Source organism: Monodon monoceros, unplaced genomic scaffold, assembly GCF_005190385.1.
Source record: "Monodon monoceros isolate NGI ecotype Baffin Bay Population unplaced genomic scaffold, NGI_Narwhal_1 Super_Scaffold_14, whole genome shotgun sequence".
Classification (NCBI taxonomy): domain Eukaryota; kingdom Metazoa; phylum Chordata; class Mammalia; order Artiodactyla; family Monodontidae; genus Monodon; species Monodon monoceros.
In genome coordinates, this window is record NW_021703770.1 from 46466471 (window position 1) to 46493384 (window position 26914).

At 35.0% G+C, this 26914-nt stretch overlaps 1 protein-coding gene across 1 annotated transcript in view; it reads right to left on the reverse strand.

Moving 5' to 3' along the window:
- The window catches only part of CNBD1 (cyclic nucleotide binding domain containing 1), a 437906-nt gene that overhangs the window by 150110 nt on the left and 260882 nt on the right, over positions 1 to 26914 (reverse strand). The window contains 3 exon segments of the mRNA XM_029222632.1: positions 2795 to 2834; positions 2836 to 2986; positions 18875 to 19020. Of these exon segments, the coding sequence (XP_029078465.1) occupies positions 2795 to 2834; positions 2836 to 2986; positions 18875 to 19020 (337 nt within the window).

Below are 26914 nucleotides of genomic sequence, written 5' to 3' on the forward strand. Positions count from 1 at the left end.
AATGAATTAAATAAAGTTTCAGGATATAAAATCAACATACAGAAATCAGTGGCATTTCTGTATACCAACAAAACTTCTGCAAAAGAAATAAACTATCCCATTCACAATAGCATCAAAAATATAAAATATAAATAATTAAATATTTCAAACAAGTAATTGAAATATCTGTATCATGAAAATTGCAAGATTTTTATGAAAGAAATTGAAGAAGATACAAACAAATGGAAAGATATCCCATGTTCATGGATTAGAGCAATTAATATTATTAATATGTCTGTACTATCCAAAGCCATATAATCCAAACCCAATGTAATCCCTATCAAAACTCCAATGGCATTTTTCACAGAAATAAAGCAATCCTAAAATTTGTATGGAACCACAAAAGATCCTGAATTGCCAAAGCAAACCTGAGAATAAAGAACAAAGGTAGAGGTATCACAGGTCTTGATTTCAAACTATACTACAAAGATATAGTAATCAAAAGAGTATGGTGTTAGCATAAAAATAGACATACTAATGGAACAGAAAAGAGAGCTCAGAAATAAACGCCATCACATACAGTCAACATATATTTGACAAAGGTGCCAAGAAAACTCAATAGGGAAAAATAATCTCTTTAATAAATAGTGCTTGGAAATCCAGATAACCACATGCAGAAATTGCACAAATAACCCAATTTTAAAAATGGGAAAAGGACCTAAATAGACATTTCTCAAAGGAAGACATAAAACTGACCAACAGGTGCATGAAAAGGTGCTCAACATCACTAATCATCAAGGAAATGAAAATCAAAGCCACAATGAGATATCACCTTACACCTCTTATAATGATTATCTAAAAGAAAAGATAAATGTTGGAGAAGATGTGGTGGAAAGGTGATCCTTGTACACTGTTGGTGGACATGTAAATTGGTACAGCCATTATGAAAACAGTATGGAACTACCCTCCCCCCAAAAATTAAAAACAGAACTAACTACCATATGATTCAGCATACCACTTCTGTGTAGTCATCTAAAGAAATGAGAACAGGATATTGAAGAGATATCTACATTTCCATGTTTATTGCATCATTATTCACAATAACCAAGATATGGAAACAACCTAAGTGTTTATCCATGGATAAATGGAGATAGAAGATATGATATACATACAAACAATGGGATATTATTCAGTCTGAAAGAGAAGGAAATCCTACCATTTGTGACAACACAAATGAACCTGGAGGACATTATGCTAAGTGAAATAAGCCTAACATACAAAGACAAATATTGTATGATCTCACTTATATGTGTAATCTAAAATAGTCAAACTCATTGAAGAATAGAGTAGAATGTTGGTGACAAGGGGTCAGGTGTGGGGAAAATGGAAAGATATCGGTCAAAGGGTACAAAGTTTCCAGTATGCAAGACGAGTAAGTCTTAGAGATCTAATGTGTAGCATGGTGACTATAGTCAACAACACTGTGTTGTATACTTGAACTTTGCTAGGAGAATACATTTTAAGTGTTCTCACCACAAACATACAAAAATCTAACTATGTGATATGAAGGATATGTTAATTAGATTGTGGTGATCATTTCACAATGTATACATATATCAAAATATCAAGATGTATAACTTAAATATATACAAATTTTAATTGTAAATTATACATCAGTAAAGCTGGAACAAAAATAATACTACATCCCAGGTAGAATGACAGAGATTAGTGCTGCCCTCATAAACCTAATTCAGATTCAGAGGTGGTAGTCCCATCTTATTCTCATTTAATTCATGAGTTTTGTCCTTAAAAGCAAACAACTAGATCCTAAAAGATTGGAGTGGATTACTATAAAGTCAACAGAGAAATAGCCCTAATTATAGCTGCTCTGCCAGAGGTGGTATTTTTTTCTAAAGAAGATTGAAAATGTATTGGGTACATGGTATGTGGCCACTGAGTGGTGAGTGCGTTCTTTTCTATCCCTATCGAGATAGATTAGAAACATTACCCATTCATGTGTGATCAACAATATACTTTTATGTTCTTGACTCATTTTTTATCCTTGTTTGTTTTTATTGGCTTTATCCGTAGTCATTCTTCTTGAATCTGAGAATATTCTAAGTTTTCCTGACTTCAATCCATGGTGCTAAATAATTTGGTTTTAATTGGTTTCTTTGGCTCTTTTCTCCTCTGAACATCCTGACCACCCTAAATCCAAAATTGGCTTTTTTAGCCACAATTCTAGTTGAACCAGACCTGACCCTCATGTGGGGTATCTAGACATCCAGAAAGATATTAAACTTTATTTTCTTGTACCAGCTGATAGTCTTGAAACACATATAGGCAAAGGATTTTCTTCAAGCGAGACTTTCTGATTGTAACAGAATCAACACCTTGATTACCTTAGCATTGTCCTTGAGATAAACAGCACAAGCATACATTCTTAACTTGATTTAAAAGGCCCTTCATGATCTGTCCTTTGTGTTCCCTTTCTCAAATCACATGTTCCCTCTCCCTTATCTCAAAATAACCCTCCTTCTACATTCAGTCATCCAACTACATTGGCCTTGTCTCAGTAGTCAAACATACCACAAAACACCAGCCAGTGGGCAATATGTTTTGGAAGGCATCCCTCATTAAATTGTTTTAAACACATTTCAAGTTGTGTTAACAGTATAATTCTTATTTTTAAAAGCTTTATTATCTTGAATATTTCAGGACACACTGAGGGATATATTTAAATATCTGGAAGAGATAAAATGTTACAATAATGATACATTGTTGCTTATTGAGAAAGCAAATATTCATTTCTTGCCATTGGGTCCATTGAAGGTATGTGCGTCTCAGCCAGTATAGTTTCTGAAGTCTTCACTGAAAACAAAGCTGTGGAAACTCTGAGGTATGAAAGAGGTTGTAGACTCATTTTCTTCAATCAGATTTTTATATATCTGTGTTCGTGGTCAAGCTAGACCTTTCAGTATCACGTAAAATCCATCATTTCCTATCACTGAAATAAAACAAAACCAAACAAGATATACTGTAGACTTTATTTCCCAGACTCTTTGATATAAGTATGACTACAATAAAGATTACAATTGCTTCGCTTTTAGCAGATTTCTTTTAGTTTAATCAATAAGTGACTTTAACGTGGCACTTAGGCATCACAAATAATTTAGTCAAATAACAAATATAACAAAGACATGTCTACATATTTAGAATACTATTTTCTGACAGTTATTTATAGTAATAAATCCTTTTATGTAACTGATAAATTCTAGAAAAGAACCATGGTGCCATATCAAGATTAATAGATTTAAGACATCATGAGAAAAACAGGGCCAGAAAAGTCCTTGAACTTTTTTAAATGCCTCCCACCCCACAAAATTGTGCCTTTCTTCTTATTTTATATAAGTAACAATATATACCTACTATTAATCTTCATTTATCTTTGTTCTGGACAGAATGATGATCACTCATAGAACTGAGTAAAGAATATACCACGAAAAGGGAGAGGTTCCCTTCCTGTTGGTTGTTTGGCCTGAGGCAACCCATCACTGGAGTCTACCTGGGCTCTTTGGTGCGGCTAATGACAGACGCTGGGAGGGCTTATGCCAAGGAGTACTTCCCAGAACTTCTGCTGCCAGTGTCCTTGTCCCCACCATGAGCCACAGCCACCCCTGCCTCTGCAGGAGACCCTCCAGCACTAGCAGATTTTTCTCTCAAGAAGTAGTGCAGTTTTGAAGACTCTTAGAGATCATGGCAAAATTTTTCTCAACTGCATCAACCAACAAGCATTGCTACCTTGAGGAAATAAGAAGCTGCTGAACTCATCCTTGATTCTGTCAAACTATCCTCAATATGTATAATTGGTCCCTGTGTGGTTGTAGGCAAGAAAAAAAAAAAGGACTGAACCCCAGAAACATGACAAATGTTTTGAAAATGGATTTGGACTAAAAAAGTCTCCATGTGTTACATAATGGAATCTTTTTGCTTCTGAAAAATGCCTGTGAGGATGTCATAGAATGCTGCTGCTTGAAGATTCAAAGCTGTCTCAATGCGTCTCAGCTTTGCTTGTCTGAGTGGAATGAAACCAAAGCTGAACCTTCGTATAGTGCCCTGCATGTGAGGCTGGAGAGGCTGATCGCTCACCCACCTCTTCTTTTTCTGATACACCAGAAATACATCTACACATGGAACTCCTCCTACAGAACACCTACTGAACGCTGGCAGAAGACCTCAGACCTCCCAAAAGGCAAGAAAGTCCCCATGTACCTGGGTAGGGCAAAAGAAAAAAAGAAAAAACAGAGACAAAAGAATATGGATGGGACCTGCACCAGTGGGAGGGAGCTGTGAAAGAGGAAAGGTTTCCACACACTAGGAGCCTCTTCACGGGCGGAGACAGTGGGTGGCGGAGGGGGAGAGCTTCAGAGCCGCGGAGGAGAGCCCAGCAACAGGAGTGCAGAGGGCAAAGCGGAAAGATTACCTCACAGAGGATCGGTGCCGACCGGCACTCACCAGCCCGAGAGGCTTGTCTGCTCACCCACCGGGGCGGGCGGGGCTGGGAGCTGAGGTTTAGGCTTTGGTTGGGGTGCAGGCAGAGGACTGGATTTGGCGGCGTGAACACAGACTGCAGGGGGTTAGTGCACCACGGCTAGCCGAGAGGGAGTCCGGGGAAAAGTCTGGACCTGCCGAAGAGGCAAGAGAATTTTTCTTCCCTCTTTGTTTCCTGGTGCGCGAGGAGAGGGGATTAAGAGCGCTGCTTAAAGGAGCTCCAGAGACAGGCGCAAGCCGCGGCTAAAAGACGCTAAGGCTGCTGCTGCCGCCACCAAGAGGCCTGTGTGCGAGCACAGGTCACTATCCACACCCCGCTTCCAGGGAGCCTGTGCAGCCCGCCACTGCCAGGATCCCGGGATCCAGGGACAAATTCCCCGGGAGAATGCACGGCACGCCCCAGGCTGGTGCAACGTCCCACTGGCCTCTGCTGCTGCAGGCTCGCCCCGCATCCGTACCCCTCCTTCCCCATGGCCTGAGTGAGCCAGAGTCCCAGAAGCAGCTCCTCCTTTAACCCCATCCTGTCTGAACGAAAAACAGACGCCCTCCGGCGACCTACACGCAGAGGCAGGGCCAAATCCAAAGCTGATCCCCGGGAGCTGTGCGAACAAATAAGAGAAAGGGAAATCTCTCCCAGCAGCCTCAGAAGCAGCGGATTAAAGCTCGACGATCAACTTGATGTACCTGCATCTGTGGAATACATGAATAGACAACGAATCATCCCAAACTGAGGAGGTGGACTTTGAGAGCAAGATCTATTATTTTTCCCCCCTTTCCTCTTTTTGTGAGTGTGTATGTGTATGCTTCTGTGTGAGATTTTGTCTGTATAGCTTTGCTTCCACCATTTGTCCTAGGGTTCTAGCCGTCCATTTTTCTGTTTTTGTTTTCTTTTAAAATTTTTTTTCTTAATAATTATTTTTTATTTTAATAAATTTATTTTATTTTATCTTCTTTCTTTCTTTCTTTCTTTCTTTCTTTCTTTCTTTCTTTATTTATTTATTTCTTTTTCTCCCTTTTATTCTGAGTCGTGTGGATGAAAGGCTCTTGGTGCTGCAGCCAGGAGTCAGTGCTGTGCTTCTGAGGTGGGAGAGCCAACTTCAGGACACTGGTCCACAAGAGACCTCCCAACTCCACATAATATCAAGCAGCGAAAATCTCCCAGAGATCTCCATCTCAACACCAGCACCCAGCTTCACTCAACGACTGGCAAGCTACAGTGCTAGACACCCTATGCCAAACAACTAGAAAGACAGGAACACAACCCCACCCATTAGCAGAGAGGCTGTCTAAAATCATAAAAAGTCCACAGACACCCCAAAACACACCACCAGACGTGGACCTGCCCACCAGAAAGACAAGATCCAGCCTCCTCCACCAGAACACAGGCACTAGTCCCCTCCACCAGGAAGCCTATACAACCCACTGAACCAACTTTAGCCACTGAGAACACACACCAAAAACAACGGGAACTATGAACCTGCAGCCTGCAAAAAGGAGACCCCAAACAAAGTAAGATAAGCAAAATGAGAAGACAGAAAAACACACAGCAGATGAAAGAGCAAGATAAAAACCCACCAGACCTAACAAATGAAGAGGAAATAGGCAGTCTACCTGAAAAAGAATTCAAAATAATGATAGTAAACATGACCCAAAATCTTGGAAATAGAATAGAGAAAATGCAAGAAACATTTAACAAGGACCTAGAAGAACTAAAGTTGAAACAAACAGTGATGATCAACCCAATAAATGAAATCAAAAGTACTCTAGATGGGATCAATAGCAGAATAACTGAGGCAAAAGAACGGATAAGTGACCTGGAAGATAAAATAGTGGAAATAACTACTGCAGAGCAGAATAAAGAAGAAAGAATGAAAAGAACTGAAGACAGTCTCAGAGACCTCTGGGACAACACTAACCACACCAACATTCGAATTATAGGGGTTCCAGAAGAAGAAGAGAAACAAAAAAAGGGACTGAAAAAATATTTGAAGAGATTATAGTTGAAAACGTCCCTAATATGGGAAAGGAAAGAGTTAATCAAGTCCAGGAAGCACAGAGAGTCCCATACAGGATAATCCAAGGAGAAATACTCCCAGACACATATTAATCAAACTGTCAAAAATTAAATACAAATAAAACATCTTAAAAGCAGCAAGGGAAAAACAACAAATAACACACAAGGGAATCCGCATAAGGTTAACAGCTGATCTTTCAGCAGAAACTCTGAAAGCCAGAAGGGGCTGGCAGGACATATTTAAAGTGATGAAGGAGAAAAACCTGCAACTAAGATTACACTACCCAACAAGGATCTCATTCAGATTTGATGGAGAAATTAAAACATTTACAGACAAGCAAAAGCTGAGAGAGTTCAGCACTGCCAGAACCAGCTTTACAAAAAATGCTAAAGGAACTTCTCTAGGCAAGAAACACAAGAGAAGGAAAACACCTACAATAACGAACCCAAAACAATTTAGAAAATGGGAATAGGAACATACATATCGATAACTACCTTAAATGTAAATGGACTAAATGCTCCCACCAAAAGACACAAATTGGCTGAATGGATACAAAAACAAGACACATATATATGCTGTCTACAAGAGACCCACTTCAGACCTAAATAAACAACAGACTGAAAGGGGATGGAAAAAGTTATTCCATGCAAATGGAAACCAAAAGAAAGCTGGAGTAGCAATTCTCATATCAGACAAAATAGACTTTAAGATAAAGACTATTAGAAGAGACAAAGAAGGACGCTACATAATGATCAAGGGATGGATCCAAGAAGAAGATATAACAGTTGTAAATATTTATGCACCGAACATAGGAGCACCTCTATACATAAGGCAAATACTAACAGCCATAAAAGGGAAAATCGACAGTAACACATTCATAGTAGGGGACTTTAACACCCACCTTTCACCAATGGACAGATCATCTAAAATGAAAATAAGTAAGGAAACACTAGCTTTAAATGATACATTAAACAAGATGGACTTAATTGATATTTATAGGACATTCCATCCAAAAACAACAGAATACATATTTTTCTCAAGTGCTCATGGAACATTCTCCAGGATAGATAATATCTTGGGTCACAAATCAAGCCTTGGTAAATTTAATAAAATTGAAATCGTATCAAGTATCTTTTCCATCCACAACGCTATGAGACTAGGTATCAATTAAAGGAAAAGATCTGTAAAAAATACAAACACATTGAGGCTAAACTATACACTACTTAATAACGAAGTGATAATTGAAGAAATCAAAGAGGAAATAAAAAATACCTAGAAACAAATGACAATGGAGACATGACGAACTAAAACCTATGGGATGCAGCAAAAGCAGTTTTAAGAGGGAAGTTTATAGCAATACAATCATACCTTAAGAAACAGGAAACATCTTGAATAAACAACCTAACCTTGCACCTAAAGCAATTAGAGAAAGAAGAACAAAAAAACCCCAAAGCTAGCAGAAGGAAACACATCATAAAGATCAGATCACAAAAAAATGAAAAAGAAATGAAGGAAATGATAGCCAAGGTCAATAAAACTAAAAGCTGGTTCTTTGAGAAGATAAACAAAATTGATAAACCATTAGCCAGACTCATCAAGAAAATAAAGGAGAAGACTCAAGTCAATAGAATTAGAAATGAAAAAGGAGAAGTAACAACTGACACTGCAGAAATACAAAGGATCGTGAGAGATTACTACAAGCAAAAATATGCCAATAAAATGGACAATCTGGAAGAAATGGACAAATTCTTAGAAATGCACAACCTGCCAAGACTGAATCAGGAAGAAATAGAAAATATGAACAGACAAATCACAAGCACTGAAATTGAAACTGTGATTAAAAATCTTCCAACAAACAAAAGCCCAGGACCAGATGGCTTCAAAGGTGAATTCTATCAAACATTTAGAGAAGAGCTAACACCTATCCTTCTCAAACTCTTCCAAAATATAGCAGAGGGAGGAACACTCCCAAACTCATTCTACGAGGCCACCATCACCCTGATACCAAAACCAGACAAGGATGTCACAAAGAAAGAAAACTACAGGCCAATATCACTGATGAACATAGATGCAAAAATCCTCAACAAAATACTAGCAAACAGAATCCAACAGCACATTAAAACGGTCATACACCATGATCAAGTGGGGTTTATCCCAGGATTCAAGGATTCTTCAATATATGCAAATCAATCAACGTGATACACCATATTAAGAAAGTAAAAGAGAAAAACCATAAGACCATCTCAATAGATGCAGAGAAAGCTTTCAACAAAATTAAACACCCATTTATGATAAAAACACTGCATAAAGTAGGCATAGAGGGAACTTTTCTCAACATAATAAAGGTCATATATGACAAACCCACAGCCAACATCGTCCTCAATGGTGAAAAACCAAAAGCATTTCCACTAAGATCAGGAACAAGACAAGGTTGCCCACTCTCACCACTCTTATTCAACATGGTTTTGGAAGTTTTAACCACAGCAATCAGAGAAGAAAAGGAAATAAAAGGAATCCAAATTGGAAAAGAAGAAGTATAGCTGTCACTGTTTGCAGATGACATGATACTATACATAGAGAATCTTAAAGATGCTACCAGAAAACTACTAGAGCTAATCAATGAATTTGGTAAAGTAGCAGGATACAAAGTTAATGCACAGAAATCTCTGGCATTCCTATATACTAATGATGAAAAATCTGAAAGTGAAATCAAGAAAACACTCCCATTTACCATTGCAACAAAAAGAATAAAATATCTAGGAATAAACCTACCTAAGGAGTCAAAAGACCTGTATGCAGAAAATTATAAGACACTGATGAAAGAAATTAAAGATGATACAAATAGATGGAGAGATATACCATGTTCTTGGATTGGAAGAATCAACATTGTGAAAATGACTCTACCACCCAAAGCAATCTACAGATTCAATGCTATCCCTATCAAACTACCACTGGAAGTTTTCACAGAACTAGAACAAAAAAATTCACAATTTGTATGGAAACACAAAAGACCCCGAATAGCCAAAGCAATCTTGAGAATGAAAAACAGAGCTGGAGGAATGAGGCTCCCTGACTTCAGACTATATACTACAAAGCTACAGTAATCGAGACAATATGGTACTGGCACAAAAACAGAAATATAGATCAGTGGAACAGGATAGAAAGCCCAGAGATAAACCCACACACATATGGTTACCTTATCTTTGATAAAGGTGGCAAGAATGTACAGTGGGGAAAGGACAGCCTCTTCAATAAATGGTGCTGGGAAAACTGGACAGGTACATGTAAAAGTATGAGATTAGATCACTCCCTAACACTATGCACAAAAATAAGCTCAAAATAGATTAAATACCTGAATGTAAGGCCAGAAACTATCAAACTCTTAGAGGAAAACATAGGCAGAACACTCTATGACATAATTCACAACAAGATCCTAGAGAAATGGAAATAAAAACAAAAATAAGCAAATGGGACCTAATGAAACTTCAAAGTTTTTGCACAGCAAAGGAAACCATAAACAAGATGAAAAGACAACCCTCAGAATGGGAGAAAATATTTGCAAATGAAGCAACTGACAAAGGATTAATCTCCAAAATTTACAAGCAGCTCAATAACAAAAAAACAAAAAACAAAAAATCTAAAAATGGGCAGAAGACATAAATAGACATTTCTCCAAAGAAGATATACAGACTGCCAAAAAATATATGAAAGAATGCTCAACATCATTAATCATTAGAGAAATGCAAATCAAAACTACAATGAGATATCATCTCACACCAGTCAGAATGGCCATCATCAAAAAAATCTAGAAACAATAAATGCTGGAGAGGGTGTGGAGAAAAGGGAACACTCTTGCACTGCTGGTGGGAATGTGAATTGGTACAGCCACTATGGAGGTTCCTTAAAAAACTACAAATAGAACTACCATATGACCCAGCAATCCCACTACTGGGTATATACCCTGAGAAAACCATAAATCAAAAAGAGTCAGGTACCAAAATGTTCATTGCAGCTCTATTTTCAATAGCCAGGGGATGGAAACAACCTACATGTCCATCATCGGATGAATGGATAAAGAAGATGTGGCACATATATACAATGGAATATTACTCAGCTATAAATAGAAACGAAATTGAGCTATTTGTAATGAGGTGGATAGACCTAAAGTCTGTCATACAGAGTGAAGTAAGTCAGAAAGTGAAAGACAAATAACGTATGCTAACACATATATATGGAATTTAAGAAAAAAAAATGTCATGAAGAACCTAGAGGTAAGAGAGAAATAAAGATGCAGACCTACTAAAGAAAGGACTTGAGGATATGGGGAGGGGGAAGGGTAAGCTGTGACAAAGTGATAGAGTGGCATGGACATATATACACTACCAAACGTAAAATAGATAGCTAGTGGGAAGCAGCCGCATAGCACAGGGAGATCAGCTGGGTGCTTTGTGACCACCTAGAGGGGTGGCATAGAGAGAGTGGGAGGGAGGGAGATGCAAGAGGGTAAAGATATGGCAACATATGTATAACTGATTCACTTTGTTATAAAGCAGAAACTAACACACCATTGTAAAACAATTATACTCCAGTAAAGATGTAAAAAAAAATAAAAGGGAAATTGTTCATTAGTAGGAAAAAGTGTTGTTTTCAGTATATATCCTACTTCATATTGTTACTCACCACAATCTGTCATCTGATCCCATTACATAAAGTTCCACTATGTGACTGTAGATCTAGCAGATTTATTCACTTGTGAGCATTTTGAATGAAACATAAATCAGTTTTTTTTCTTCTGAAGCCTGTCATTTTTGAGAAGAAGATCGTGGGAAATGGATGGTGTTTCTCCATTTCTCAGTCCTTTACATTTCTTCAAAGGATCAGAGCAAATTGTTCAGGTGCTGTGAGAAGAACTTTTCTTTCAATTTGCTTATTAACTTGCTGTAAATAGAAACTTTACAAATTGATTTTAATGCACAGTTGTGTTTCTTTTTTATTCCCTATGACATGCCAACTTCTTGCCTTCTCTGTTTTTTTCTAAACTGAGTCCTTACCAGTAGGTTTCTTTTGGTTACCATCTATACATCATGACTATAGGAGATTGATTTTTTTATTTTTGTCTTCTCTAAAGCAAGGGTTGCGTTTGTTTGGATGCCGGGGCTTAAAATAGATTCTTCCCGGGTAGCACAATATCACTTATTAAACTTCTAATCTGTGTGTCAAGGGCACTGTGTAAACATCGCTTTTGTTTTTTAATTTTATTTTTATTTTTTGAGAAAATAATATATATATTTTTAACATCTTTATTGGAGTAAAATTGCTTTATATTGTTGTGTTAGTTGCTGCTGAATAACAAAGTGAATCAGCTATATGTATAAATATATCCCCATGTTACCTCCCTGTTGTGTCTCATTCTCACCCTCCCTATGCCAGCCCTCTAGGTGGTTACAAAGCATGGAGCTGATCTCCCTGAGCTATGCAGCTGCTTCCCACTATCTATTTTACATTTGGTAGTTTATATATGTCCATGCCACTCTCTTACTTCGTCTCAGCTTACCCTTCCCCCTCCCTGTGTCCTCAAGTCCATTTTCTACGTCTACATATTTATTCCTGTCCTGCCCCAAGGTTCTTCAGAACCTTTTTTTTTCTTTTTTTAGATTCCATATATATGTGTTAGCATACAGTATTTGTTTTTCTCATTCTGACTTACTTCACGCTGTATGACAGACTCTAGGTCTCTCCACTTCACTACAAATAACTCAATTTCGTTTCCTTTTTTGGCTGAGCAATATTCCTTTGTATATATGCGCCATGTCTTCTTTATCCATTAGTCTATTGATGGAAACTTAGGTTGCTCCCATATCCTGGCTATTGTAAATAGTGCTGCAATGAATATTTTGGTACTCCAAAGAAGATGTACAGATTGCCAACAAACACATGAAAGGATGCTCAACATCATTAATCATTAGAGAAATGCAAATCAAAACTACAATGAGGTATCACCTCACACCAGTCAGAATGGCCAGCATCAAAAAATCGACAAACAATAAATGCTGGAGAGGTTGTGGAGAAAGTGGTACCCTCTTGCACTGTTAGTGGGAATGTAAATTGATACATCCACTATGGAAAACAGTATAGAAGTTCCTTAAAAATCTAAAAATAGAACTAACATATGACCCAGAAATCCCACTACGGGTCATATACCCTGAGAAAACCACAATTCAAAATAAGTCATGTACCAGAAACATTGCTTTTTAATAGCTATTGTGTGAGCTGTATGAGAACTATATTATAATAAGTACACTGTGCAGGGAAAAGATAATAATAGTTTGTAAGACTAGTAATGGTCTTGAGAAATTACATAGAGAAGAAAACAAGTTGGGGAAAGGGTGTATTCTAATATATACATTTATATTCTGTTTTTTTTTAAATAGAGTAACTGACACTTCTTAGTATAGAATAAGAGCTATGGAAAGAAATCCACTGTGGGAAATAATTTTATTGCAAGGGTTGTTAGTTACCTACCCAATATGATATCTTTCCTTTTCCTTTAGTAACAAAACCACAATATTATGGGGTGTTGTATGTGCCAGTTTAAAAATTGAATTTCCCAGAAACTCTTAATTGTGTGGCCACGTGACATCATTCTGATTGATAAAACATTGAGAGTATCTTTGCTTTCCACATACGCACACCACCCCTTCTTCCCTGCTACCTAGAACAGTGATAGGATATTGGAGCTGAAGCAAACATCTTACAATTAAGGAAAATACAAGGAGAATTTCAGAGGCCTCACCTGAGACCATGTGACCTCTCATTATGTAACATAAACAAACCTGAAAATTTTTATAAACTAGTGTCCTCTAGTTCTCTATTACTCACAGCTGAACACAATTTCTGTGTGGATATTTTTGGAATTTCACTTAACTCTATCCATAAAATATGTTCACCTTACTGATGAATATAACTATTCAATTCCTCTAGAGAAAATCTTCCTTCAGCCTTGGCCCAGTGACAGTGAATTTGACTGAATTTCTGCTTACAATGCATTAATTTTCACATTTCCTTTATAAAAATATCTATAATATTAAGGAGGCCATTAAGGAATGTAAGTAATATAGGGAATTTGAGATCCATAGAAAAAATTTTTGGTCAGAAAATATCTCATAAATATTCAAATTACTTTTAAAAGCAGTCAAATAAAGCTATTCTGGAAGCTGCTAACTCCATTTATATAAAAGATGATGACTGTATTTGAAACGGCAAAGGGGGCTGTATTTTAAAAGAAAAACTTTTATTAATATTAGATAACATTTTCCCTTTTTTATTGAGGTATATAGTTGATGTACAATATTATATAATTTTCAGATGTACAGCATAGTGACTCACGATTTTTAAAGGTTATATTCTATTTCTAGTTACTATAAAATATTGATTATATTCCCTGTGTTGTACTATATATCCTTGTAGCTTATTTATTTTATACAAAGTAGTATGTACCTCTTAATCCCATATCACTATCCTATCTTACCCCTCTCCCCTTTCTTCTCCCCACTGGTAACCACTAGTTTGTTCTCTATATCTGTGATCCTTTTTCTTTTTGTTATATTTTTGTTTTATTTTTTAGATTTCACATATAAGTGATATCATATAATATTTGTCTTTCCTGCTCTGACTTATTTCACTTAGCATAGTAACCTCCAACTCCATCCATGTTGTTGCAAATGTCAAAATATTATTTTAATGGCTGAATAGTATTCCATTGTGTGTGTGTTTGTATATATATATATATATATATATATATATCTCACATCTTCTTTACTCATTCATCTATAGACGGACACTCAGGTTCCTTCCATATCTTGGCAATTGTAAATAATGCTGTTAGGAACACGGTGCAGTGTTCAAATTAATGTTTTCAAATTAGTGTTTTGTTTTGTTTTGTTTTTTAGATAAATACTCAGAAGTGGAACTGCTGTGTCTTATAGTTTCTTGGGAAATCGCCATACTGTTTTACATAGTGGCTGCACCATTTTGCATTCTTACTAACAGTGTACAAAGGTTCCCTTTTCTCCACACCCTTGCCAACATTTGTTATTTCTGGTCTCTTTAATGATAGCCATTGTAGTTTTAATTTGCGGTTCCTGACAGTTAATGACGTTGAGCATGTTTTCCTGTGCCTGTTGTCCATCTGTATGTCTTCTTTGGAAAAATATCTATTCGAGTCTTCTGCTCATTTTTTTAATTGGGTTGTTTCTTTTTTGATGTTGAGTTGTATGAACTACTTAAATATTTTAGATAGTAACTCCATTTATATAACAGTCATATTATTTGCAAAATTTTCTCCCATTCAGTAGGTTGTCTTTTTGTTTTGTCAGTTGTTTCCTTTGCTGTGCAAAACTTTGAAGTTTGATAAGGCTCCATTTGTTTATATTTGCCTTTATTTCCTTTGCTTTAGGAGACAGATTCAAAAAAAAATTGCTACAATTTATATCAAAGAGTGTTCTGCTTACGTTCTCTTCTAGGAATTTTATGGTTTCCAGTCTTACGTTTAGGTCTTTAGGTAGATACCATTTTAAATGGTTTACTATATATTGATTACTTTTTCTTTTCAAAATAAGGTACTATACATGGATCAAGGGCTGGTTTAAGAGACCTGGATTTAGTCCAATGGTTGTGTTCATTATGTAATCTTGGGAGAGTTATATATTCCTAGGTTCAACTTCCAATTCAAAAATTGTCATACCAGGTCAAATTATCTACATGTATTAAATGTTTTATTTTGCTGGTTATTCAGTGAATATAATACATTTTTAGGTTGTTGGAATTACTATTAAAAAACTTAAATAAATTATAAATTTCAAAACGAATATAAATAATGAAAATTATACCAATGGAAAGATTATTTGTAAAAATTTTGGCTGACTTTAATTAATGAACTTTTAGAAATACAGATGAACAACACTTACCTAATTACAATATTTAAATTAGTTAAAAATACTTAAAATCTCATATTAAATCTCCAGAAAAATGTTTTAAGTGCTTACCTACATTTTGAGGTCCCAAGTCCATTTCTACTTTCCCCTATCCAAGAGATGATTGTGAAGTTTTGAGAAAGTTAATGCAGTTTTCAAGGATGAATCTTCATGAACCATAGGGAACACCTCAGTGCAGTGAAAGCATATCCACACATAGAATCAATATACACTCTTCATGGCCATGTTTGCCTTTAAGGGAGCCATGGTCTTTATAGTAGGACTAAATATTTTATTACTTCTATTGTAAAAGCATGTTGTTTGGACTATGGTTAATTTATATATAGAAAAGATGCCCACTAAATTTTTCATGAGGTTTAGCTACTGTGTTTTTATATGTTATATGAAATTTAAACCATGACAGAAAATAAAGTCTATGCAGGCTAATAAATGTTAAAGTTTTAGTAATCAAAAAATATTTTTCATCATTAAAAATAAATATAGTATTTTTTTAAATGAGGAGTTATGGTGTTTTTGAGATATAACCTCATAAAAAAGTAAGAGTAAAATGATAAAATGAAAGAAATAGGAGAGAAATAACATTGCAAGACTCAGTGGACTTCAAGTAAAGAAAACAGTAAACAAGACATATATATATTAAAAGACAAAAACCCCTATATCAGTCATTTCATAGAAATATTTCAAGGTTAATATACAGGCAGATATTAACAAATTTTTTATCTGGCATCTAATTCCTGGTTCTAATTCCTGATTATTTTAGCTCTCTGAGCTTTATGTTATCAATCATAAAAATATCCTCTGCCCAGGCCATAAAATGAGATCCAATGGAAAACTCTTGAGATAATTTGAATTAAGTAAACTATATCTATTAAGTAAACTATATCTATACATCTATCTGGCATATAGAGTTTACCATATGTAATATATATTGTATAAAGTATTTTATTATAGTGATATAAGTAAGCTTTATATATAGTCATCTTATAGTAATCATGTTTTAGTACCATTTTCACTTAAACTAGAAATATGTAGGTGTGTTATGCAGTATTTGAAATCATAAAATTGTTATCCTTGTTAATATTTTATTGTTTAAGAAAACAATGCACGAGAGGCTGAGTAATGGTAAGTTTAAGATGCTGCCTTAAATAATGAAGTTCCAAAGAACTTATGGCCAGAAAAGAGACCAGAAGATGCAAACAGCTGTGTGGAATTGCAGGAAAGAAACCAAAGCCTCAGCAGCAGATTGAAAGTCAGCAGCATGGTGATGAGAAGTTACTAGGGGGAATACTTTCAATAACAGCAGAGGGAGGGAAATGCATCCATGAATAAAGAAAAGGGAAAAAGAAAGACACCTGGTTGGACTTGTTTTTTAAGTTGGATGAACAAAGAGATTTACAAAGGTCAGATATTTAATGAATTGACTGCTGTGATAGTGAAACAGATCTGAGCTGTCAGAATTAGATGTCTTAAAACTCAAGAGAAGGGTTGCAGCACAGGTAGGTGTAAGCACAGAGAATTCCAAAATTTTTTAATGTGTTTGAAAATATGCACTATTGAAATATGAATTGCAAAGCCTTATTTAGTATAAATGATCAAATTAAAGTTGATATTTGTCAAGGGTTGAAAGTTCATATTTTAATAGTTAATGACACATGTTTTTAAGATACCTTGAGAATATATTTTCTTTTCATTTTAGTTTCTAAGCTTTCTGAAAAAAATAAATAACTACTTACAAACACTAACACATAAATATACATTCATTGTGGAAAATTCAACACAAATATATGTAGAAGAAATAGTTAACTGTTCCCCTTCACTGTTCCTCAATTCCTCTCCCCTGAATGAAGGTAACAATTTTTTTAAATATGTATTTTTGGAGTATCCTTCTGGATCTACTTCTATGTAGTTTTTACTGTGTATTTTTATATGTATATACATGCACATATAATTTCAGGTTTTATATTATATTATTTATATAATTCTGCGATTGTTCTGTTTTTATTTATTATCCTTAATAAGTTTCTACATCAATGTATATAAATCTACCTCATTCTTTTTAACCCTGACTAGAATTGTAGATAATTAGTGTATCACAATATATTCTGTCTTCTATTAAAGGATACTTAGGTTGCTTACATATTTTTTACCATAAGAAGTATAATTCCAGAAATTTATGATAGAACAAATTAATTTTTTAATTACTATCCTCAAGCTAATGGCAAAACCCTGTTGAATGTTTGTTCTTTCTTCCCTTTCAGAATCATTTATCTTCTGCAAAACTCCTATGATTTAATTTTCACTGCTTGATGTTGGATTAAATGAAACTAATTATGAGAGAGGACTGTTGGGGAAACTGAAAATATGTAAGCATTTTCAATAGACACATATTCTCCAAAATTCCAGTTTTATTTTAAATGCCATGATCCTGATGAACCACTTTATTAAAACAGTGGCATAGTGAACAGAGAATAATTTAGCATTAAGGCTAAAGTGTGATTGAAATTCAGTTCTAATCAGGACCACTCCACATGACATTTTGTGCCTTAGAGTCCTCATCTGCAGAGAATAATAATAATATCTACTTGTATTCGATACTGTGTGGAATAAATAAGGGATGTTCCTCACCCAAAGGTGTATTAAATAAATTTAGTTCCTTTTTTCTAATAGGCGCTCAATAAATGCAAAAAAATTATGTTGAAGTCTGTTGGTTTAGGTTTGTGTGTGACTCTGTGTGTTGTTTATTTATATGCCACCCCCCAAAAATTTAAAATACAAAATACTTCTATTAATGCATCCAATATATCCTTAGTAAAGGTACTAGAAATTAAAATTGGGAAACTAAACTAAAATCTATCTGAAGAGTTTTTTTCTCAGTATCTGGATCAGTCAAATAATCACTTTGACCACCTGCTGTCTTAACCATGAAAACCAAAGCTAGATTGTTATTAAATGTGTATATCAACGAGTGGCTTTCAAAGTGTGGTGCGCAGACTAGCAGCATCCTCTGGAATGTTATTGGAAATGCAAATTAAGCTCCATCCCAAACCTACTGAACCAGAAACTTTAGGGGTTGAATACAGCAACACATTTCAGTGTGTCCTCTGGGGGATTCTGATGCATGCTCAAAGTCGAGAAACACCACTGTATATCTTTAAAACATAAATACTAAAATGTGAAATGTTATTCATTTCACTACTTATAACTTTACAAATGAAATACATCCAAACAGTACATTTTAACATGTCAAGTGAAATTATGAATATTATAATGATAGAGAACTCAAAATAGTGATACACGTTTGGTCTTGCCAAATTTCCCTCCAGATTAGTCTGTTACATGTGCTTCTTTTTATCCAGGTTTCAGAAATGACATTCTTACTAAGTATTTTCAGATGCTTATCAATTAGATGAGAGGTTAAATCTGGAATTGTTCTCAGCATCTTCCACACAGCGTTGTGTTCAAATAGTGTCCTGTGAATGGGCCTTAAAAAAAAGACTGCAATGATGTGTTAGTTCCTGCTTTACAACATAGTGAATCAGTTATACATATACATATGTTCCCATATCTCTTCCCTCTTGCGTCTCCCTCCCTCCCACCGTTGTTCACCAAATTGTTATCCTCTTGCTCCCTGGGCACACAGTTATATGACATATTCAAGTCTTCCTTGAACTTAGATACAGCTATATGAAACTGAGTTCTGTTCAATAGAATATGGGCAGCAGTGATGCCTGACATTTCCACGCCTATCCTTTGAAAGATCTCTCCTGTGTACAACAATCCATTCTCTTTTCCTATCCATTGGCTAAATGGGGGGACTCCAAGAACTCAGAGAAGGGAAGAGGTGAAAGAGACAGAATGATCTAGGTCCTTGAGTTGCCATTTGGATGAGAAGTGACCAACAATGAGTTGACTATTGACTATTAAATAAACTGTAAATGTGTTAAGGTTCTGGAAAAAAAAAAGATTGCACACTGAGAGACTACCACATAAATACAAAGAAACAAACAAACCAAAAAATCCTCAATTTTTGAGCTTCCAAATTTGTATTGTTTTTCAGCATTGCTAAGGATAAGTGATGATGGTCTCTTTTGTCTTAGTAATCTTTATAATTTGTTCTCCTTCCAAGATAAAGAGGTACCTCCATGAAACTTTAAACTTTAGGATATTACATAGTGCCTTTACCTTCTTTTTATATAAAACTCAGTGCTTCAATTTTAAGATTATATCTCTCATTATTAGTCATTTTAATAATAAAAACCTCTTTTAGACAATAAAATGATTGATGTCTTATTTTATTCTTGATTTTTAGGTACTATTAAAGTTAGAGCAAATGAATATGTAATTTAACATTTGAGAATATAAATTTTAAGTGAAAAGATGCATATGTAATTTTAAATAAAACATAGTTTTATTATGATGGATGATATTTATTTACTTTTAATCATTAAATTCACTATTTAATAAATATAATACCATAATCAAGAAACAAAATTCATGTTGATTCTAAGTTTTCAAGGGACTAACCCAGCTACCATGCTATTGCTAAATGTTTAGTATTTTTAAAAATCTATTGTGAAAAATCAGTTTAGCAGTAGATAGGGAATTCAGAGTACTCACATATATGTAGGTTTGACAGAAACAGTCCCAGTTTAGGCATGATATTCTGTTGGTTCATCTGTTATGCATGTGTTTATGTGTGTATGTTTACTGATCACATTATAAATTGTTTTTTTTTTTCTTTTGGTATTGTGTGTTGTAGCAAAAAAAAAAGTTGGGAAAGCACTAATTTAGTAGATAATTTTAAGAAATACTTTTGAGCAAACTAGCTCCCCACTTAATATCATTTAAAAGTGTGTACTTCAGATGTAATAATAAAGAATTAGTATTCAGAAATGGCATGGTATTATAACCAAATCTTAAAAAAAATGTCATTGATTTAGCAACCAAACAGGGGATGACAAGGAAATAATATCACAGATTTTTAAATGGACATACATTTTTAGTGGCAAAACATTTGAAATATCAGTTGCCTGAAATAATTTGGAAGGTAGACCAAGTGCTTAAGAAACCAGCTGCTTCACAGAAAATAGTTGGAAAAAGTTAAAAAGTTATTGGGTTTTGTTTGCTTAATGTTAGTTGTTCGTAGCAATGTATTATTAGTTGGATAAAACTGACCAGTTATCAAACATAAATGAAAAGGAATAGAGAAGATCCAGAAATGTGTCGCATGATTTTAAAAGCCATATCATTAGACGAATATAATAGTCGTTTTTACCTGTATGGATGAGTAGACTAATGTTTTTCATCAAATTGAGAAGTTTTGGCTGTTCTTTCTTCAAATATTCTCTGTCCCTTTTCTCTCTTCTCTCCTTCTGGGATTCCCATTGTGTTGATTCTGGTATACTTGGTGGTGTCCCATAGGTCTCTGAAGCTCTGTCCATGTTTTTCATTCTTATTCTTTCTCTTCTCTGACTGGATAATCTTAATTGATATATCTTCTTCAAGTTTGCCAAACTTTTCTTCTGCCAAATCAAATCTGTTTTTGAACCTCTAGTGAAGTTTTTATTTCAGTTATTGTACTTTTTAACTCCATAATCTCTATTTGGATCTTTTTTTGCAGTTTCTTTTTATTGATATTATCTATGTGGTAAGACATTATTGTCATACTTTCATTTAATTCTATAAAGTCTGTATTTCCTGTGTGCAGCTACCTAAATCTCTGTTTATTTCACTTAATAGTCATCTAATAATTGTTTGGAAATTTTCTTAAATATCTGAACGATTAAGTCCCCCAACTTTTGCTGATGGGCAGGCTGTGTGTTTTCATGCTCTATTTTAATTCATTAGACACTGTTTTCTTTATGTCTTTGAACCTATTCATAATAGTAAATTTAAAATCTTTGTCCTACTAAGTCTAACATTTGAATCCTCTCAGGACATTGTTTGCTCTTGGCTGCTTCTTTCCCTACATATGGGACACACTTTGTTGTTTCTTTGCATGTCTCATAATTTTTGTTTAAAATTGAACATTTTAGCTAATGTGGCAAATCTAGCAATAACCTTTCCCCTCCTTCCCAGGGTCAAATAACAACAATGCACAATGAATGTGGTTTTTTAAGGGAGTTGCCAGACAAATCACAGTGTGACAGTGCTTTGGGAGTGAGTTTTTTGAGGATCTCCTAACCAGTCTTCCCTTTTAGGAGCTGCAGAGCTGTTAGCTCCTAAAAACTGTTACAGAATTGGAGACAGGAGGATTAAAATAGGTCAAAATAAAAAGCTACAAACCCTGCTAATTTTCTTGAATAAATATTCCTCATGTGGTTTCATGCATCTGATTAATTTCAGAGTTCTGAAAAAATTTGTTTTGACAATCTTTGTCAGTATTTCATTGATCGTATGAAGGAGAAGATATACAGAGGTCCTCACTCTGCCATTCTAGAAGCCCTGCACTACACATTGAATCTTATATCCTCTGATCGATGCAACACCCCTAATTTCTTCCCACAGATCAAATTCAACATAGATGACAAGCAGTAGGAAGTTCATGTGACCACTGTGAGTGGGACAATCAAAAATAGTTTGGAAATAACATTACTAACAGAAGACATTAAAAGAAATAATGTTTAAAAGTCTGGAAGTCACTCAAAAATTATAACTATTAGTTTGAAAAAAGAATGGACCTGTAATTTACATATTCTGACTAAAAATGCAAAACATTTTTTCCTTCAACTAACTTAATCTTGCTCTGAAAATCTTATTCTTGTTAAATCCCTATTTTTTAGTTTACTTCTGCCTTTCCTACATGGACACTCAAGAACCTTCAAATACTTGGATTACCATACTTGGAACAGGAAGAAAAAAGAGGAATTGTAACATACTGCTATAACCTCCTATTACCACCATTCTTACATTGCTTTTGCTGCCCCACTTGGGCACTGGTCTTAAAGGTGTCTGAGGCTCTGCCCTGACAAATGATGTGCAGTTCTGAAATTCCCCAAAATTTTTTCAGTGGAGTCTAACATACACCCCTGTGATGGTAAACCAAAATATTCAGGTCTGAAAACTTGGCCTCCACTTCCACCCTTTAAACGGAACTTCACTTTTCTTTCAATCTCTACATTTCTTGTTTGGCAGAAACTTTCATATACACCATACCCACTCCTTCTTACCACATCTTCCTGACTTACTCTTAATGCAGTGAAAGAATCTAGATTAACAAAAAGGAAAATTCATATATTGAGAAAAACTATAATGTTCAAACTATTACTAGCAAATAGTTGTTTAATAGTGTTTTTCTTATCATTATCATCATTATGAATTATCAGACCACTTATAATGGTGTAAAAAAATGTTATTTCCCTTGTATTTTCATTTACTCACCTTTGTTTCTATTTCTAGCCCCAATTTCAGCTGATGGCAAAAAGCAACATTTTAAAATATTCCAAGTATTTCAGGCATTACACATGGAAATAAAAGAATTATAGGATTCCTTTTCTACTCCTTTCTCTCCTGGTGATCATCTCAAGCCTAAGAGCTTGTAAAGAGTCATGATAAATTGGTAACTGGCTTCTGATCACCAGCACTTATGTGCATTGACATCTGCTGAGTTCTAACTATTATGAATAGCCATTGGAATCCATGTTTTCACTGAATTCCTAAATGTTTCAAGTTGTAGGTACATGTGATCTATATTTTGTAAAGCTCTTGTAAACCTGTTGACTTTTTCACTCTCCACTAATTCATCATACTTCTTGCAAATAAGGAGAGAGCTTGATTGTTTCAGGAAATATATTGCAGCTGTGCGAAAATGGTTAGGGCTCTCTTAAAGTCTCTATACCCTTAATATTAATAATTTACTGAGATGTGTAGATTAAATGGAGTTTCTGAATTTTTTCTTCAATTAATCTAGTTTTTTTAGAATCATTAATCTACTAGGTTGACAAGTAAGACAAAACAAAACAAAAATCCTTACACTGTCTCTTAATAATATGGCAAATCTCATAATATACTCTCTATTCAATTTAAATATTGAGACTATACAAAGTTCCAACACTGGCTGCCTCACATGGTCTTTTTCAAAGACTTAGACTCTTTAGTAAAACTGCTTAGTTTACCAGAGTTACTCCACTCACAATACTTCTCCCCAGGAAGGGATGCAAGTGTATAAGGGGATTTATTGGGTCCTTGTGGCAGTCGCTAGAGGAACAGTTGGACAGCATGTGCTGAAAATTTTGTTGAAGAAATAAAATCAACTTCTATTACAGGGCACATAAATAGAGCCATTTAACTTGCGTAGGATGTTTCCCAATAAAACAGTGGTGAATTGGAACACTCAGGTGTAAGTAGGGAGAGAGAGAAAGTGGTGAAATATGCTATAAGAAGCAATATTTAGGGACCAGTCACCTCCACCATGAATCCAACACAAGCCACTGAACCGAACTGACCCACTGGGGGCAGACACCAAAAACAACAAGAACTACAAATGTGCAGCCTGCGGAAAGGACACCACAAACACAGTAATTTAAGCAAAATCAGAAGACAGAAAAACACAAAACAGATGAAGGAGCAAGGTAAAAACTCAACAGACCAAACAAATGAAGAGGAAATAGGCAGTCGACTTGAAAAATAAGTCAAATTAATGATAGTAAAGATGATACAAAATCTTGGAAATAGAATGGAGAAAATACAAGAAATGTTTAACAAGGACCTAGAAGAACTAAAGAAAAAACAAACAATGATGAACAACAAAATAAATGAAATTAAAAATTCTCTAGAAGGAATCAATAGCAGAATAATTGAAGCAGAAGAACGAATAAGGGCCCTGGAAGATAAAATAGTGGAAATAACTATTGCAGACCAGAATAAAGAAAAAAGAATGGAAAGAATTGAGGACAGTCTCAGAGACCACTGAGACAACATTAAATGCACCAACATTCAAATTATAAGGGTCCCAAAGGAGGAAGAGAAGAAGAAACGAGCTGAGAAAATATTTGAATGGATTATAGTTGAAAACTTCCCTAATATGGGAAAGGAAACAGTCAATCAAGTCCAGGAAGCACAGAGTCCATACAGGATAAATCCAAGGAGAACACCCTAAGACACATATTAAGCAAACTATCAAAAATTAAATACAAACAAAAAATATTAAAAGCAGTGAGGGAAAAACAGCAAATAATGTACAAGGGAATCCCCATAAGGTTAACAGCTGATGTTTCAACAGAAAAAATTCAAGCCAGAAGGGAGTGGCAGGACATACTGAAAGTGATGAAAGGGAAAAACCTGCAACCAAGATGACTCTACCCAGCCAAGATCTCATTCAGATTTGATGGAGAAATTAAAACCTTTACAGACAAGCAAAATCTAAGAAAGCTCAGCACCACCAAACCAGCTTTACAACAAATGCTAAAGGAACTTCTCCAGGCAGAAAACACAAGAGATGGAAAAGACCTACAAAAACAAATTACCAAAACAATTAAGAAACTGGTAATAAGAACATGGATATTGATAAATGAATGTAAGTGTAAATGGATTAAATGTTCCAACCAAAAGACATAGACTGGCTGAATGGATACAAAAACAAGATCCCTATATATGCTGTCTACAATAGACCCACTTCAGACCTAGGGAAGCATACAGACTGAAAGTGAAGGGAAGGAAAAATATATTCCATGAAGAGGGAAATCAAAAGAAAGCTAGAGGAGCAATTCTCATATCAGACAAAATAGACTTTAAAATAGACTATTACAAGAGACAAAGAAGGACAATACATAATGATCAAGGGACCGATCCAACAAGAAGATATAACAAGAGTAAATATTTATGAACCCGACATAGGTGCACCTCAATACATAAGGCAAATGCTAACACCCATAAAAGGGGAAATTGACAGTAACAAAGTCATAGTAGGGGACATTAACACCCCACTTTCACCAATGGACAGATCATCCAAAATGAAAATAAACAAAGAAACACAAACATTAAATGATACATTAAACAAGAGGGACTTAATTGATATTTATAGGACATTCCATTCAAAAACAACAGAATACACATTCTTCTCAAGTGCTCATGGAACATTCTCCAGGATACATCATATCTTGTGTCACAAATCAATCCTTGGTATTTTTAGAAAATTGAAATCATATCAAGGATCTTTTCTGACAACAAGGCTATGAAACCAGGTATCAATTCCTGGAAAAAATCTGTAAAAAATACAAACACATGGAGGCTAAACAATACATTACTAACTAACCACGAGATCACTGAATAAATCAAAGAGGGAATCAAAAATACCTAGAAACAAATGACAATGAAAACACGATGACTGAAACCTATGGGATGCAGCAAAAACACTTCTAAGAGGGAAATTCATAACAATACAATGCTACCTCAAGAAACAAGAAGCATCTCAAATAAACAACCTTACTTTACACCTAAAGCAATTAGGGAAAGAAGAACAAAAATATGCCAAAGTAAGCAGAAGGAAAGAAGTCATAAATATCATATTAGAAATGAATGAAAAAGCACTGAAGGAAACAATAGCAAAGATCAATAAAGTTAAAGCTGTTTTTTTGAGAAGATAAACAAAACTGATAAACCATTAGCCATATTCATCAAGAAAAAAAGGGAGAAGACTCAAATCAACAGAATTAGAAATGAAAAAGGAGAAGTAACAACTGACACTGCAGAAATACAAAGGATAATGAGAGATTACTATAAATAACCTTATGCCAATAAAATGGACAACCTGGAAGAAATGGACAAATTCTTAGAAAAGAACAACCTCCCGAGACTGAACCAGGAAGAAATAGAAAATATGAACAGACCAATCAGAAGCACTGAAATTGAGGCTGTGATTAAAAATCTTCCAACAAACAAAAGCCCAGGACTAGATGGCTTCACAGGCGAATTCTATCAAACATTTAGAGAAGAGCTAACACCTATCCTTCTCAAACTCTTCCAAAATATAGCAGAGGGAGGAACACCCCCAAAAGCATTCTATGAGGCCACCATCACCCTGATACCAACACCAGACAAAGATGTCACAAAGAAAGAAAACTATAGGCCAATATCACTGATGAACATAGATGCAAAATCCTCAGCAAAATACTAGCAAACAGAATCCAACAGCACATTAAAAGTATCATAGACCATGATCAAGTGGGGTTTATCCCAGGAATGAAAGGATTATTCAATATACACAAATCAATCAATGTGATAAACCATATTAACAAATTGAAGGAGAAAAACCGTATGATCATATCAATAGATGCAGAAAAATCTTTCAAAAAAATTCAACACCCATTTCAGATAAAAACCCTCCAGAAAGTAGGCGTAGAGGGAAATTACCTCAACATAATAAAGGCCTTATATGAG